Source organism: Parasteatoda tepidariorum, chromosome 8 (assembly GCF_982258835.1).
Source record: "Parasteatoda tepidariorum strain Cologne lab strain chromosome 8, Ptep-v5.0, whole genome shotgun sequence".
In the NCBI taxonomy this organism is placed as follows: Eukaryota; Metazoa; Arthropoda; class Arachnida; order Araneae; family Theridiidae; genus Parasteatoda; species Parasteatoda tepidariorum.
This window is the reverse complement of record NC_141762.1, coordinates 69,650,982-69,664,740: the sequence shown is the minus strand read 5'-3', so window position 1 is coordinate 69,664,740 and position 13,759 is coordinate 69,650,982. Positions and strand designations below refer to the sequence as shown.

Here is a 13,759-nt window from a genome sequence, read left to right as displayed (position 1 = left end):
ATTTGAGAGTACAGTTTCTTTTTCCAACAAGCATTTCTGTTTTTTTTTTTATTTGAGAAAAAAAAACAATTCGAGTTTTTTTAAAAAAACGCGTATTCGCACTGATCACAGTGCTGACATAAAAAATATCCATAGGGCCAGATAGACCATGAGTAAGAATCCCCTTATCCTCGGGCTAACTCTGTTAGGTTTGGTGGTGTTCCTCTCCATGTAACGCAAATGCGAGTTAGTTCCGCTAAAAAGTCCTTTACGAGGGCTAGATTGTTCCAATACTTGCTCCAGGAGTTCTCTTGTCTTCTGTGTTTAGTTTAAAACGACAAGGCTATGGAGTAGAACATTGTTTGTTGCGAATTTCAAAATGGGTCGGTGTTCAACGCCAGTATTAAAATACTCTAATATTTAAAGTGGAAACAACATTTTATTTCTGTTTGCATACTACAATTACTAACATTGAATTCAGTTTTCCCGTTAAAATAAAAGTTTAATTTCACTTTATGTAATTATCATCGTTAATTATTATCATCATCTCTCATTATGTGAATTTTTTACACAATTAGCCATAAAAAAATTAATTCCAGATTTATTTATTTTTTTCATAGAAAACATTAATGCTAAATATTTTTTTTTGTTTTTATACTTTATCATTGTTTTCTAGAAATCTAAATACTGACGTTTCTTATACTTTAACAGTATGAAACAAAAAGCTTTAACAGTATAAGAAAAACCGCAAAATAAACCACCAAAAGCTTAGAAAAACATTCCAAGTTCTAAACTGTTTTATTTAATCCTAAAGTAATATTTTCACTTCGATATCATATCAGTATACCTGATGAAGTATCAGCATAACGCCCTCAAGCAGCTGACACCTGATCTTTCAGGTAACAGCTCTTGACCTTACAGATTTTTTCAGAGTTGCTAATGCGACGCATTGCGAGAGTAAAATATCATGCCTTCTGATTTATGCTGTTTTTTGATTATCAAAATATTATTGCTTGCGTGGTTTGCTGCCGTGGAATTTGTCATTTTTTCTTTACTTTGTCATAAAACAATACATAACAGTAGCGGGTGGTTTTGGGAGGTGAACTGTATAGATCTCGGATCGGGTGTTGTTCTTAAATAATCATAATGTTTTGTTTTAGATTTGTTGATGCAGGTGTGCGTTTTAGATGATTTAACTTGAAAATAAAATTATAGTGTGATGAATGTTATGAGAATAGTTATTAAGAAATTGCGTCATTTCACGAAGAAAAAAGTTCTAGTAAAACTACCATATCGTATGGTAAGGACATTTCAGGAAGAAAAAAAATATCTCTGATTAATAAAACTAAAATATACGATATTTCGGTAATTTTCATTCGGTAATTTTTCCGGTCATATGGTTAAGGTTTACCAGATATTCTGGATTTCAGAATTACAATTCTTATTACCACACATTTAGAATAAGAATGTAAAACTGAAAAGCACATTTTAGTTAAAGAATGTGAGTATCATAGATAATTTAATTGATAAAAAAATTATAGTGTGATTAATATTATGGTAATAGGTATAAGAAAATTGTGTCCTTTTACGGAGAAAAAAGTTTTAGTAAAATTACCGTACTGTATGGTACTGACATTTCTGAAGTTAAAAAAAAAAAGAAGAGAAATAATAGTTTAAATAAAAGATAATAAAAAGTAGTTAAACTATTGATTTGGAAATTTTTCCACTTCCTATAGTAATGGTTTACCGGAAATTCTGGTGTGAAATATGTGAAATTCTGAGAAAAGAGAAAAGATTTTTCTTAAAATTACAGTACAGTTTGGTTATGACATTTCTGAAGAAAAAAAACCATAACTCTGGTTAATAAAATCAAAATAATTAATAATGTGGTATTTAAACCATTCATAATGTGGTATTTAAACCATTCATTTTGTAATTTTTCTGTTGATGTGATAACAGTTCAACAGAAATAATAGTTTTCAAAATTATTATCCTTATTACCAAGCAGTTAGTAAAAAATACAAAACTGCAAAATAAATTTAGTCGAATAAATGGTTTTTATGCCATACTTTAAGGTATCATGATAAAATTACCAAATTTTACCACATCTAACGAATTTTTCTCAGATAAACCATTTTTATTGCTAATTAACCAAAATCATTAGAAAAGCGCTTCAGTAAAAATTTTTGAAGCTCGAGTTTTTTGGTGTTTTTATAGCTTCATAGAAATACTGTAAATTTTAAATTTTAGCATATTCTTGTAGCTTTTATCATATTTTTTTTCTCTCAATTTTAAAGTATAGTCAAAGAAAATATAATTTAAATGTAATATTTTTTACAATAATCTAAACCTTATTATTTTTCATTATGCGGGAGCTTAAAAATATTTTTATTTTGTTCAATTGAATGATTTCGTTATTATTCTTTTATTATCTAAAAAATAGTTTTAAGCAAATAAGCTATATTGATATAATTTGCAAAACGGTTAACGAGTAACTTCGTTTATTATATTAATTGAATACATCGCAATTTTTAAACATGCGTGAACAAATCTTGATCCCATAACAATAAATTAAACTTATAAATTTATTTTGAAAAATAAAATTAATTAAATATTTTCTTTAAGTTCTTTTAACTCATGCTGTGGTAAAAAAATTAGATAATTTATTTTTCTCCATATTTTATTTTTTATCTCCAACAAATCTCTAACTTTCGTCAGAAATAATATTTAATGTCTGTATATAGGAAAAAAATGTGCAACTTTATTTATAAAATGTGAATTATTAACTAGTGTTACATTTTGTGAAATCACTACAATTTAATTACAGTATATTCCAAGTAAAAGACTAAAACTAGTATAAAATAATTGCGATTTTTCGGTAATAATCAACAGTTCATATATAATTTGAAATGAAAACGAAAATACGTAAGACAGAGAAGTTCTTTGTAAAAATATTTAGGAATTCGTGGTTTTTGTATAGAAATATACTATTAATCTTTTGATTGCCCCTCAAAATTTGTTAAGTTTTAGACGTTATATGTTATATGTTGTATATAATTATATGTTATGACACAATAAATCCCATTCATTTTTTTCATGAAATACGCTTTTTTAAATATGTGTGCAAATTCATCTCTGAAATTTTAATAAAAAATAAGTAATTTACTTTTGAGGCACAGGATAAGAATATTATACTTCAAATTTAAAATGTAGTTGGCAAAAACTGTTAATTATACAAAGGAAGTACGCGAAGAAAAGTTCCTAGCAAAAAAAGAATATGTGAAAAATTTTACATGTTATTAGATCTGATATGCCAGTGACCTTAAGATACATGTTTATTGGCGATAAATCAAATAAAAACTGCTTTTTCAGAGAAAAAAATTTTCTACTTCCGCATTTTGATTTCATTTAGCATCTTTCAACTTCTGATAGGAACAAAAATATCGTCATGTTTCCAGTCTAATTACAGTACTCGAATTCACTGACAACAACCATTCAAAATTATTACCCCACGATAACACTTGCTTTGAGACCACTAAAAATTACACAAAACCATTCAAAAAGATAAACAAATTCCATCGTGCCGGTAATTCAGTAGCTCTTTTTTTCCGATTTCACATGCAGATATCTGTACTTTGATATCACGACTTGCAGATTTCAGCTCCAGTTCAAAAACTAATGTCATCAGAGGACTCAGATTAATCAAAAGTTATGTTTGCGTCATGGATTCTTTTAGATCCGAAGAAGTTGTAATAATAATTAGCTTGTCAAAGTCTACAAAGTAGCTCTTCACGTTTCCCAGGGTACAGGTCTCCAACTACCGACGTGATCTACCCTCTAAAAAAACGTGTGTTATAGATATCTCTTATATTTAATGACTGCGACTACCCTTTATTGCAGTGGAGGAAACACAGGTGCAATATCACGATGTTTCTTAAGGCTAAGGCATTCCGCCGCCTGGATTGCTCATTAATTTCAGCTCCCTGCCATACTGCTCCTTGAAATATCTTTAATGAGATATAGGAGGCTGGAGAAATATCTTCTGGAAGGTACTTGGCGAAGATTTCGTGAGGATTGGGTTCCTCCCTTTTCATTTTTTTTTAATCTTCCTGATTTACTAACGAACCTTTCAATTTTTCAGGCGATATTGATGGTTTTGTTTTTATATCTTCACTTGTTATTGAAATTGAACAGATTAATCTTAGATCTTGAGTCCAAAAATACAAAGATATTTTATTGAAAATTGTTTATGTAAATGATTAGTGTTATTTTGGTGGTTTGAAATTATATTAATTGTGAGATCATCCAGGGGAAAATACAGGATGTGTTTTTGTCTTGAATGAAATTAAAATAATGTGTAAAGATAAAAAACAATGAAGAATGAATAGATGGATAGTTTCAAGAAGACTAAAGAGAAGATAGTTTTAATACAATAATGATGCAGAATTAACATTATAAAACAGAAAGGATCGTGTTTCCTAAATTAATAAGGAATCCATCAATATTTTTAGTTATATTGATGGTTGTGTTTATATATCTTCACTTGTTATTGAAATTGAACAGATTAATCGCAGATCTTGAGTCCGAAAATACAAATATATTTTATTGAAAATTGTTTATGTAAATGATCAGTGTTATTTTGGTGGTTTGAAATTATATTAATTGTGAGATCATTCAAGGGAAAATAAGGGATATGTTTTTGTCTTGAATGAAATTAAAATAATGTGTAATTAAAGAGAAGATAGTTTTAATACAATAATAAAGCAGAATTGTAATTACAAAACCGAAAGGATCGTGTTTCTGAAATTACTAAGGAATCCATCAATATTTTTCGTTATATTGATGGTTGTGTTTTTATATCTTCACTTGTTATTGAAATTGAACAGATTAATCTTAGATCTTGAGTCTAAAATGCGAAGTTTTTTTTATTGAAAATTGTTTATGCAAATGCGATAGATTCAGTGTTTTGAAATTATATTAATTGGGAGATCATTCAGGAAAAAGGTTATGTTTTTGTCTTGAATAAAAATAGAACAATGTGAAAAGAGCATAAGCAATAAAACATGAATAGAAGGATTGCTTCAAAAAGACTAAAGAGAATATAGATTTGGTAAAAAAATGAAGTAGATTTGTTATTATAAAACTGAAAAAATCGTGTTTCCTGACTTACTGAGAAAAATACTCAATATTGCACTAAGTTCAAACGATATTGATGGTTATTTTTCATAGATATCTTCATTTGTTATTGAAATTGAACTGATTAATCTTAGATCTTGAGAGCTAAATTAAAAAGATATTTTATTGAAAATTATTTACATAAATGCGATGGATTAATGTTGTTTCGGTGGTTTGGAATTATATTAATTTTGAAATAATTCAAAGGAAAACATTTTTGTTAAATTAATAAAATTCACACACCAAGGATAGAGAATGAATTATGAAACATAAATAGATGGATCATTTCAAGAAGACTTAAGAGAAGATAGTTCTGATACTATAATGAAGCAGGGTTGTATTATAAAACCGCAGGGATCGTCCATCTGATTATGTGACATTATCTGTGTTATTTTCATGAAGTTTTACTTTGTTTTTAAGTAACAAAAAGATAATATTTATTTATTAAAATATTCTTGTTAAAAATTTATTTTTTTTAATATAAAAATACATTATTTGTTGTCATTCTAATTAATACGATTCATTAGTGCATCCTAAAAGAACTCCGGATCAAACTACTATAAAAAGTATTGGCACTCAGGGGGCTGGTAATTTTCACCGTAAAATCCATTTCTACCGGAACATGTTACGGAGCATAATATCTGATATACCGTAATTTTTGCAGCGAAAATTGCCATAAAATCACCGAATCACTCGAATTAAACCATTAGAATCAATCTAATCTAACCATTAATCTACTCAAATTTAATCTAATCATTAATCTTTATTAATCTATTCTGACCAATAAAATTACCATAAAGTCATGTATTAAAAAAATGTCCCTGAATTTATTTTGCAATGATTTGGGAATTATAATAAAGCATGTGCTATATTGAAACCTTGCCCTGAACTCAAATGTTTTCTTTAAAATAGTAAAATGCGGGTAACGGCCAAGTCCCAAACAGGTTTCAAAAACGAATTAACTCCGAGCATGCATTATTAACTATAACTGGGATTTTTTGTAAATAAGTTACAATGTTATGAGTGATTAGTTAATAGCCCTCACCACAAACTATTATGTATAATTTTTCATGAATTATTCATAAATTAGTAAGACAACATTCATTTCCTTAGAATAGTTACGAACTTCGAAGTTAATTAGTAAAAAACCACGAGCATTTATTTTTATTATGAAATTACTGTTTTTTCATTAGAGATTATTAAAGGTAAGTTAATAATATTAACCGCTTTTCTGTTATGCATATTTTTTCAATTAGGAATGGATAGATAGGACTATATTTTTTTCGGGTTTGTGATAATATAGAAAATGACTCAACTGATATGATCTTTTATGAGTTTTAATTGACCACTCCTTTCTAATTTAGCGTTTCTTAAGAATTAATTAAAATTAGAGTAGGTTTATTTATGTAACATTTTGAGAAATCCAGTAATTAATAAAAATTGTTTTAAAATATTATCGATGGAAAGAAACAGGAATAGTTGTATCATATACTTTCACTTTGCTAGTTTCAGCAAAATATAATTCAATATCAAAGATACTTTTTTTTGAAAAAGTTAGAAGAAATTTGATGTCATTGTACTTCAGTAATTTAATTTTGGTTAATTTAATTTTGGATATTGGTGCTGCCATGACATTTACATGGACTAAAAATTGTGTCAGATGCATCTGCATCTAATTTAAATAAATTAAATGTGTTTTAGATTATTTTAACCCGCTGTGCATTCATTCATCACGACCTCCCAACCCCTAAGCAAATTATAATTTATATGATAAAACTGATCCACATCAAAACGAAAGTGTCCTTATTTCAAGCGCCATACAACATTCAAAACACGCAGACAATTTATTTTAAAGTTGCTGAATAGCGGTTTAACTATACCAGAAACTCCCTTTCATAAAAATAAAAATAAAACAGAAATGTATTTAGTACAACGTTCTAAACAAAATACCATCATTTAGCAAATCTTAATAATCTAAAAAAGAAACTGAAGAAAGCGGCATAAAAAAAATTTAAAAAATTATCTGGGTGTGTGGAACCGTCAAGCCTCGTTGGAACATTACCGAAGTCGGCGAGGATCTTTGCAGAAGACAGGGCAATGTTTAAGGAAGAAAGATCCTCGTAATCCAAATATGAGCGTATTACTGCCTCTTAATTTGAGGTGTGGTGCTTATAAAATAGAACTACCAAGCACGTGATATTTTTGTACAATAACTGTGAAAGATTTTTGCCCAGAGGTATTGGGTGCGGAGGTAACGCGTCTTCACCATCATCTCCAGACGCTTTATGGTAAAAAGTGCGCTTTGTTTCATCCAGATCTAGATAACAATGAATTAACTGTTACGTTCGGTAATTGGATATGCGGTGTTTCACCCACATTGCACCTTTCTAACTATGAGAAATTTAATGTTGCTGTTCTTCTGAAAGGTAATTGAAGTTATAGTTTTATGAGTAACCAACATGAAAAGACTTTCTTGGAATTAATTAGAGCGTTATTTTATAAGAAAGGGGAAATTCAATTAAAAAGACATATTAGGTTGAGTCTATAGGTTGAGTTCCTGTTAGGTTTACAGTGGTGTATATATCTAGGTTGGTGCAAATATCTATTAGGTTACCAAACTATATATTAGGCAGTCTTAAAATTTTATCTTGATGAGTTAGGATGGATTTCAGAAAAGTAGAAACTTTTTTTTTAATGCTTGAGGCAATAATAGAGAGAAAAACAACTACAAATGCAGATGCAAACGGTTTTGATATGATCATCAATATCAAATACTGAAACTGATTCCTCAACATTATCAACAGCAATAAACATATTTATTATGCTTAAATGCGTTTTGTTTAAATTATGACTTTTGTCTGGCATTGATATGGCTATCCCGGCCTTTTCCTTGTCTCTTGGATGGTTCAATATTGTAAAACTATTTAGTTAAAAATTAATAGTTGTAAACTCAGAATTGAGTCGGCTATTTAACGCCTTTTATAAAATAAAATAAAAAATGATCATATCATATTTTGCTGTTATAAACCTTTATATTAGAAACACTAACCAATTTAAAATCCATTAAATAAATTCTTTCAAACTGTTTGAAGGCATTCATGGGAACTAATCACTTATTATCATATTACGTATTGTTAATCAATTCATTACTGAAATATTTTCGCAAATATAATTCATCATTTGCTTATCTTTTTTTTAAATAATCTAAAGTTATGACTTTTAGCAATTAGCCTCTTAAGACGCTTTTTTTTTAAAACACAAAAAAATAGCGTTTTCTTCTTTTTTTAAAGCAAATTTACAAATATTATGTTTTACAAGTAACGGATAAATTATAATGTCTGTATTAATGAATGATACTTTTATTTATCCATTTTCTTTTTCTCTTTTAGGAAAAACCTCATAAATGCAACTTGTGTTCGAAGTCATTTCCTACTCCAGGAGATTTAAAAAGCCACATGTATGTCCACAATGGTTCTTGGCCTTACAAATGCCACATTTGCAATAGAGGATTCAGTAAACAGACTAATTTAAGAAATCATCTCTTTCTGCATACAGGTAAGAACAATAACACATCTTGCAATAACAATCGTTTTCTGGTTTCTGGCCACACAAATATCATAACAACAATAGAGAATTCAGTAGAAAAATAAATTTTAAAAAAAATAAAAGAATAATATAAAACTGAAATAAACATAGATGTTAGAAGTAGAAATAGTATCTTTTTTACAAGCAAGAAATAACAATAACATCTCGTCGAGTAACAATTTCAGCTTAGTTTGATTTGTCTATAGTTCGTGGTTGAGTAACTGACTGCCATATTTTCATTAGAGAAATCAACCAGCGAACTGATTTACTCTTATCTCTTAATCTAATCTAATAATCTCTTCCTGCGTTAAGTACCGAAAAAAAGCAAAATTTCTAATAACAATCGCCGCATATTCTAAGTATGTGCATCTTAGTTTTTGGTTTTGTAAATCTTATGCTCTGTAAAAAATTCCGGATCAAAGTACTTAATCTGTATCATCCGTAAAATACATTTTTACCATATGATCTTACAACGCACTTTTTACCCTAATTTGATCTGTACAATTTTTTGAAGCGTACAATTTCTTACAGTGTACTCAATACATCCTATTGTAATACAAAATAAAAGTTAACAGGATGGTAGAACATTATAAAATATGTATTTCTGTTATTACATAAATATCTAAGCAAATTTTCAGAAAACAAATTGCTGGAAATATACATGAAATAGGAAAAAAATAAAACCCAGTATTCAAAAAATTCTCTGATAGAAACGATAATTTTTATCAATCAATAAATTAATTTGAAATCTTAATAACTGAGTAATACAATCTCATAAAAACATTCGATAATCAGATCTGTTCAGTGATAATACACGAAGAGGAACAACCTCCACGAACTCGTCACGCATGAGATTCGAAATAACGACGTTGTGCACATGGTAGTTGACAAATTTTTTGATGAGTAACTTCTATTCTTAAAAAGATATAGAGAAAAAAAAAACGCGAAACACTTATATTATTTCTTTTATAAGGAAATAAACCGCAAAGCAGATGGTGTCCTCTTCTATTTTAACCTAGATCAAGTGAGCGAATGAAAGATGAACAATTATTTCCATGCTTTTATCTAAAAATTGATGGCAACAGAGATTTCCAGAAATATGAGAGAATGAATGACAGACTACGAAGATTGCTTTTTTTTCTTCATACAATTAAAGGGGACGTACACCCTTGAAAGTTCCGGATAGGATTACGGCAAAAAAGTACCGTACTCTGATTGCAGCATCCGTAAAATCCATTTTCGGTAAAATCTATTTTTGCCATAAAATTTTACACCGTAATTTTTACAATAGAATTTATTTAATTACAGCGAGTTAGTGATTTACAGAAAATATTACTGGAAAATTTACGGTATATCATACATTTTGTTCCGTAAAGTACATGCACTCAAATTGCCTGAACTTTTCAAGGCAATTTTATCCGGATTTTCTTATAATGTAGTAAAAAGCGTTAGATCATTTTGTAAAATAATCATCGTTACATTTTTTATTTGCTTTATTTTTATTGTGTAAATACTAAATAGTGAATACCAAATATTAAAAATAATACTGAGTTTTAATTTAATATTCTACTATATAAAAACAACACTTTGAACATAGTTGAGTAAGAAACTCTTAAAATTTAACATCATTTGGTAATTTGGAAAAAGAAATTATATTAATACTATTTAATAATACTATTTATTTATTAATAATATTAATAGTATTTATTATGATTTATTAATTTATAAATAGTTTTATAGGTAAATAGTTATAAAACTTGCTTAAATAGTTTAAAATAACAAAAATAAAATTTAGTTACGTTAATTTCAAAATGATTACGTTGTTTGTTGTTTTAATTTAAAAAAAATTGTTATTTTAATTTTAAAAAAGTTAAAGTTAAGAAAAGCGAATCTATAAAAAATGTCTTAAAATCAACATTAAAAGGAAACAATATGGTGTCATAAAAATATAATTTCACCTTAGTTATAGTTCAATAAACAACTACATTCATATTTATTTTTCCTCTCATTATTTATAATGTATTTATTAACTCACTATTCATAGTTAATTTATAAACTAATTATTCATAATTTTAAAACAAAATGTTTCTTAACATTCAAATTAGCACGTTTCTCATATACTAGTTGCAGTAATTCACCAATATAGTTTACCATTTTTATCTATATTTTTCAAAATATGGAAACGACCCCCTTGTTTCGTAGAATTATGCCCTTTTTCATGGCGTAATGCACCTTCATTCAACAGGTGTCAGTTAATAGTTGTAGGCGGATTGCGTTGACCATATGTTTTGATGGGGAACGCGGAACAAGTTTAGAGTGCGCCACCCCCTCTTAAAAGCAGACATTTCCGCGGGCTAAAAAATTAATTCCGAATCTTAGGGACGGGCTCTTCCCGTTTGTCCAGGGGATGGTCAACGATGTAATTAGATCCGAGCTGGTCCCGTCTTCACACATGGGATAATGCTATTTTTTTACGGGTGCGGAAAAGGCCTCGGGGACATTTAATATAAAGCTTTTTCTTTGTTATTTTTTCTTTCAAATTGTTATTTATATTTTCTTATACGGAAGAAGTTCGAGGTTATAGTTTATTACATTTTGGATTAATGCGTTTTAATAGGTAACACTTCATTAAAATTAATAAGCTGTGACGCATGGAAAACAATTTTAATGTAAATCATAGCTTTAATCATATTTCTATTACTTGGGAAAGTATCACATATAATAATGCTAATAAACTTTTTCAATTTAATAGTATTTGCTTCTAGTACAATATAGTGATATTTCACTCTCCCAACAAAATATGAATGTTTAAATAAAATTTATCATTCTGAAATGTTATAAACTGAATAATTTGTTTTAGATAATTATTTACACTTCGTCAATTTAATAGTATTTGCTTCTAGTACAATATAGTGATATTTCACTCTTCCAACAAAATATGAATGTTTAAATAAAATTTATCATTCTGAAATGTTATAAACTGAATAATTTGTTTTAGATGATTACTTACACTTCAAAAATAATTGAAATTTTAACAATATCAGCATTTTAAAACGTAAACACGTAAAAAAATTATTGATACGTTCATAAGGTTTGCAGGAGTCGCAATGACTCTAAGGAGGGAAAGATTGGGGTTCGATCCCGAATGGAGACTTGAAGCTTCAGGTGGAAGGATACCAGCTTGCCTGAAAAGTAAAGACGGTCGGTGCACAATGTTGACTATATTAGGACGATGATGCGGTTGGTCGCGAAATCGCGAAGCCTTGAACTTCATTAACCTCTTGTTCTACGATAGACTGTTCTGGGAATACTTCAGTTCATTTTATAAGCTTTTGAACTGAGTCGTTTAAACGGTGACATAAATCCCAGTATAATTTCAGACAAAAGGATTTAAAATCCGAAATTTTTGGTTTTATAATTAGAGTATTTTCAAACTAAAAACGTATATTTGTGACGAATTAAATGAAAATAAATGTGCGATATACACAATAAAAATTAATGTGAAAAATTTTATAATAAAAACTATTTCCTTCACCATAAGAAGTTTCTTTTAACATTATCTAAAGGAAAGTTCTGCGTTTTTCTACTTTCATATCTTCATAGTTATATTGTAAACTAATAATAAACAACATTTAAACTGTTTCAATTTGAATTTTTACTTCATTAGTCCCTTTTGAAAACCTCTCTGCTGACAATTATTACTGCTATAAGACATATTACTATAGAATAACTACTTTTTACTCGCGTTTAAACCTAGTTGTAATCGATCAAGCGAACTCATCATGAATTACAAATGAGATGTCAATCGTTAGCTTTAACCACACCTTCCATAAACAAAAAACAAAATCTTGTTAAAGTGTACTTTGTATGCAAAACTAAGTCTGGTATTATTCAAATCGAAACTGGAAAGAACGATATTTTAACTTTTAACACTTTTTGATTTTTTCTTGGCCTATTTCTTTCAACATTTTTTTAAATTTTTTTTGACACTCGCCTTGATGAATGTCTATGATTAAAAATTAATCATCTCTTGGTGCCGAATTTTTTTAAGCACAAATAATAGAATATATTTGCATTTTTGTTTGCAGTGAACTGCTTTTTTCACAAAGTTGCATACCGCAACAGTTCCAGTGAACTAATACTAATAAGATTTAAGTTGTTCATATTTGTTTTTTACTTCAGTTTGAATGATAGTGAAAGGCTATTTTTTATTTAATAAGGCCAAGGCCTTGCGTGCCTTAAAAAAAGGTTTTAATTTTTCAAATTAGACACGCAACATTAGTATCAAATTAATGAAACAATTTTAAAACATCGATTTCCTTCGACACGTGTTTTAATTAATACTTTTTTTTGTTCTTTTATTTACAAGTATTGTTGAACTCCAGTTTTTGCTTTAGAACGTAGTTATGATAATTGTTTCAAATAGTTTAAAAAAATTTGATATTATATGAAAGATCTCATATTCATTTAAGCAAAAAATGCCATGATTTTATTTTATGGATAAATTGAATTTCTGTAGTCATAAGTATAACATGAAAAGCTTCTGAAACGCTCCAAAATCGCGTCATAGTTTTGTTTTTGACAAAGCGTTGCAGCACGATGCAAAAAATTCCGAATTAAATTGCAGGTAAAAAGTTCCGACACTTTGGGTACATATCCGACACATTTAGTAAACAAATACAAAATTGAAACTTAAATCTAACCGAATAAAGGACTTTTATGTCATGCTTTAAGGTATCATAACAAAATTACTAAATTTTACCACATCTGCCGGACTTTATCATATTATAAGATTATAAATTGCTAATTTAAAAAAAAAAACAATTGTAAAAATAACCGAGATTTTTTGTGCGTCCATAGAGCCAGAAAAACAGTAAATTTTACCATATTCTGATAGTTTTTACCATACTTTTTTCTCAGTGTATTAAACTTGTTGCAAATATCCTCCAGACTGAATGGAATATTTTTGTACTTTACATAATCACTTGAAAGGAATTAATTGAGTAATCAATGTTTATAA

At 28.3% G+C, this 13,759-nt stretch overlaps 1 protein-coding gene across 1 annotated transcript in view; it reads left to right on the top strand.

Moving 5' to 3' along the window:
- Positions 1–13,759, top strand: part of LOC147806270 (uncharacterized) — a 91,493-nt gene that overhangs the window by 52,419 nt on the left and 25,315 nt on the right. The window contains exon 6 of the mRNA XM_087169079.1: positions 8,544–8,709. Within this exon, the coding sequence (XP_087025205.1) occupies positions 8,544–8,709 (166 nt within the window). The remainder of the gene's footprint in view (positions 1–8,543; positions 8,710–13,759) is intronic.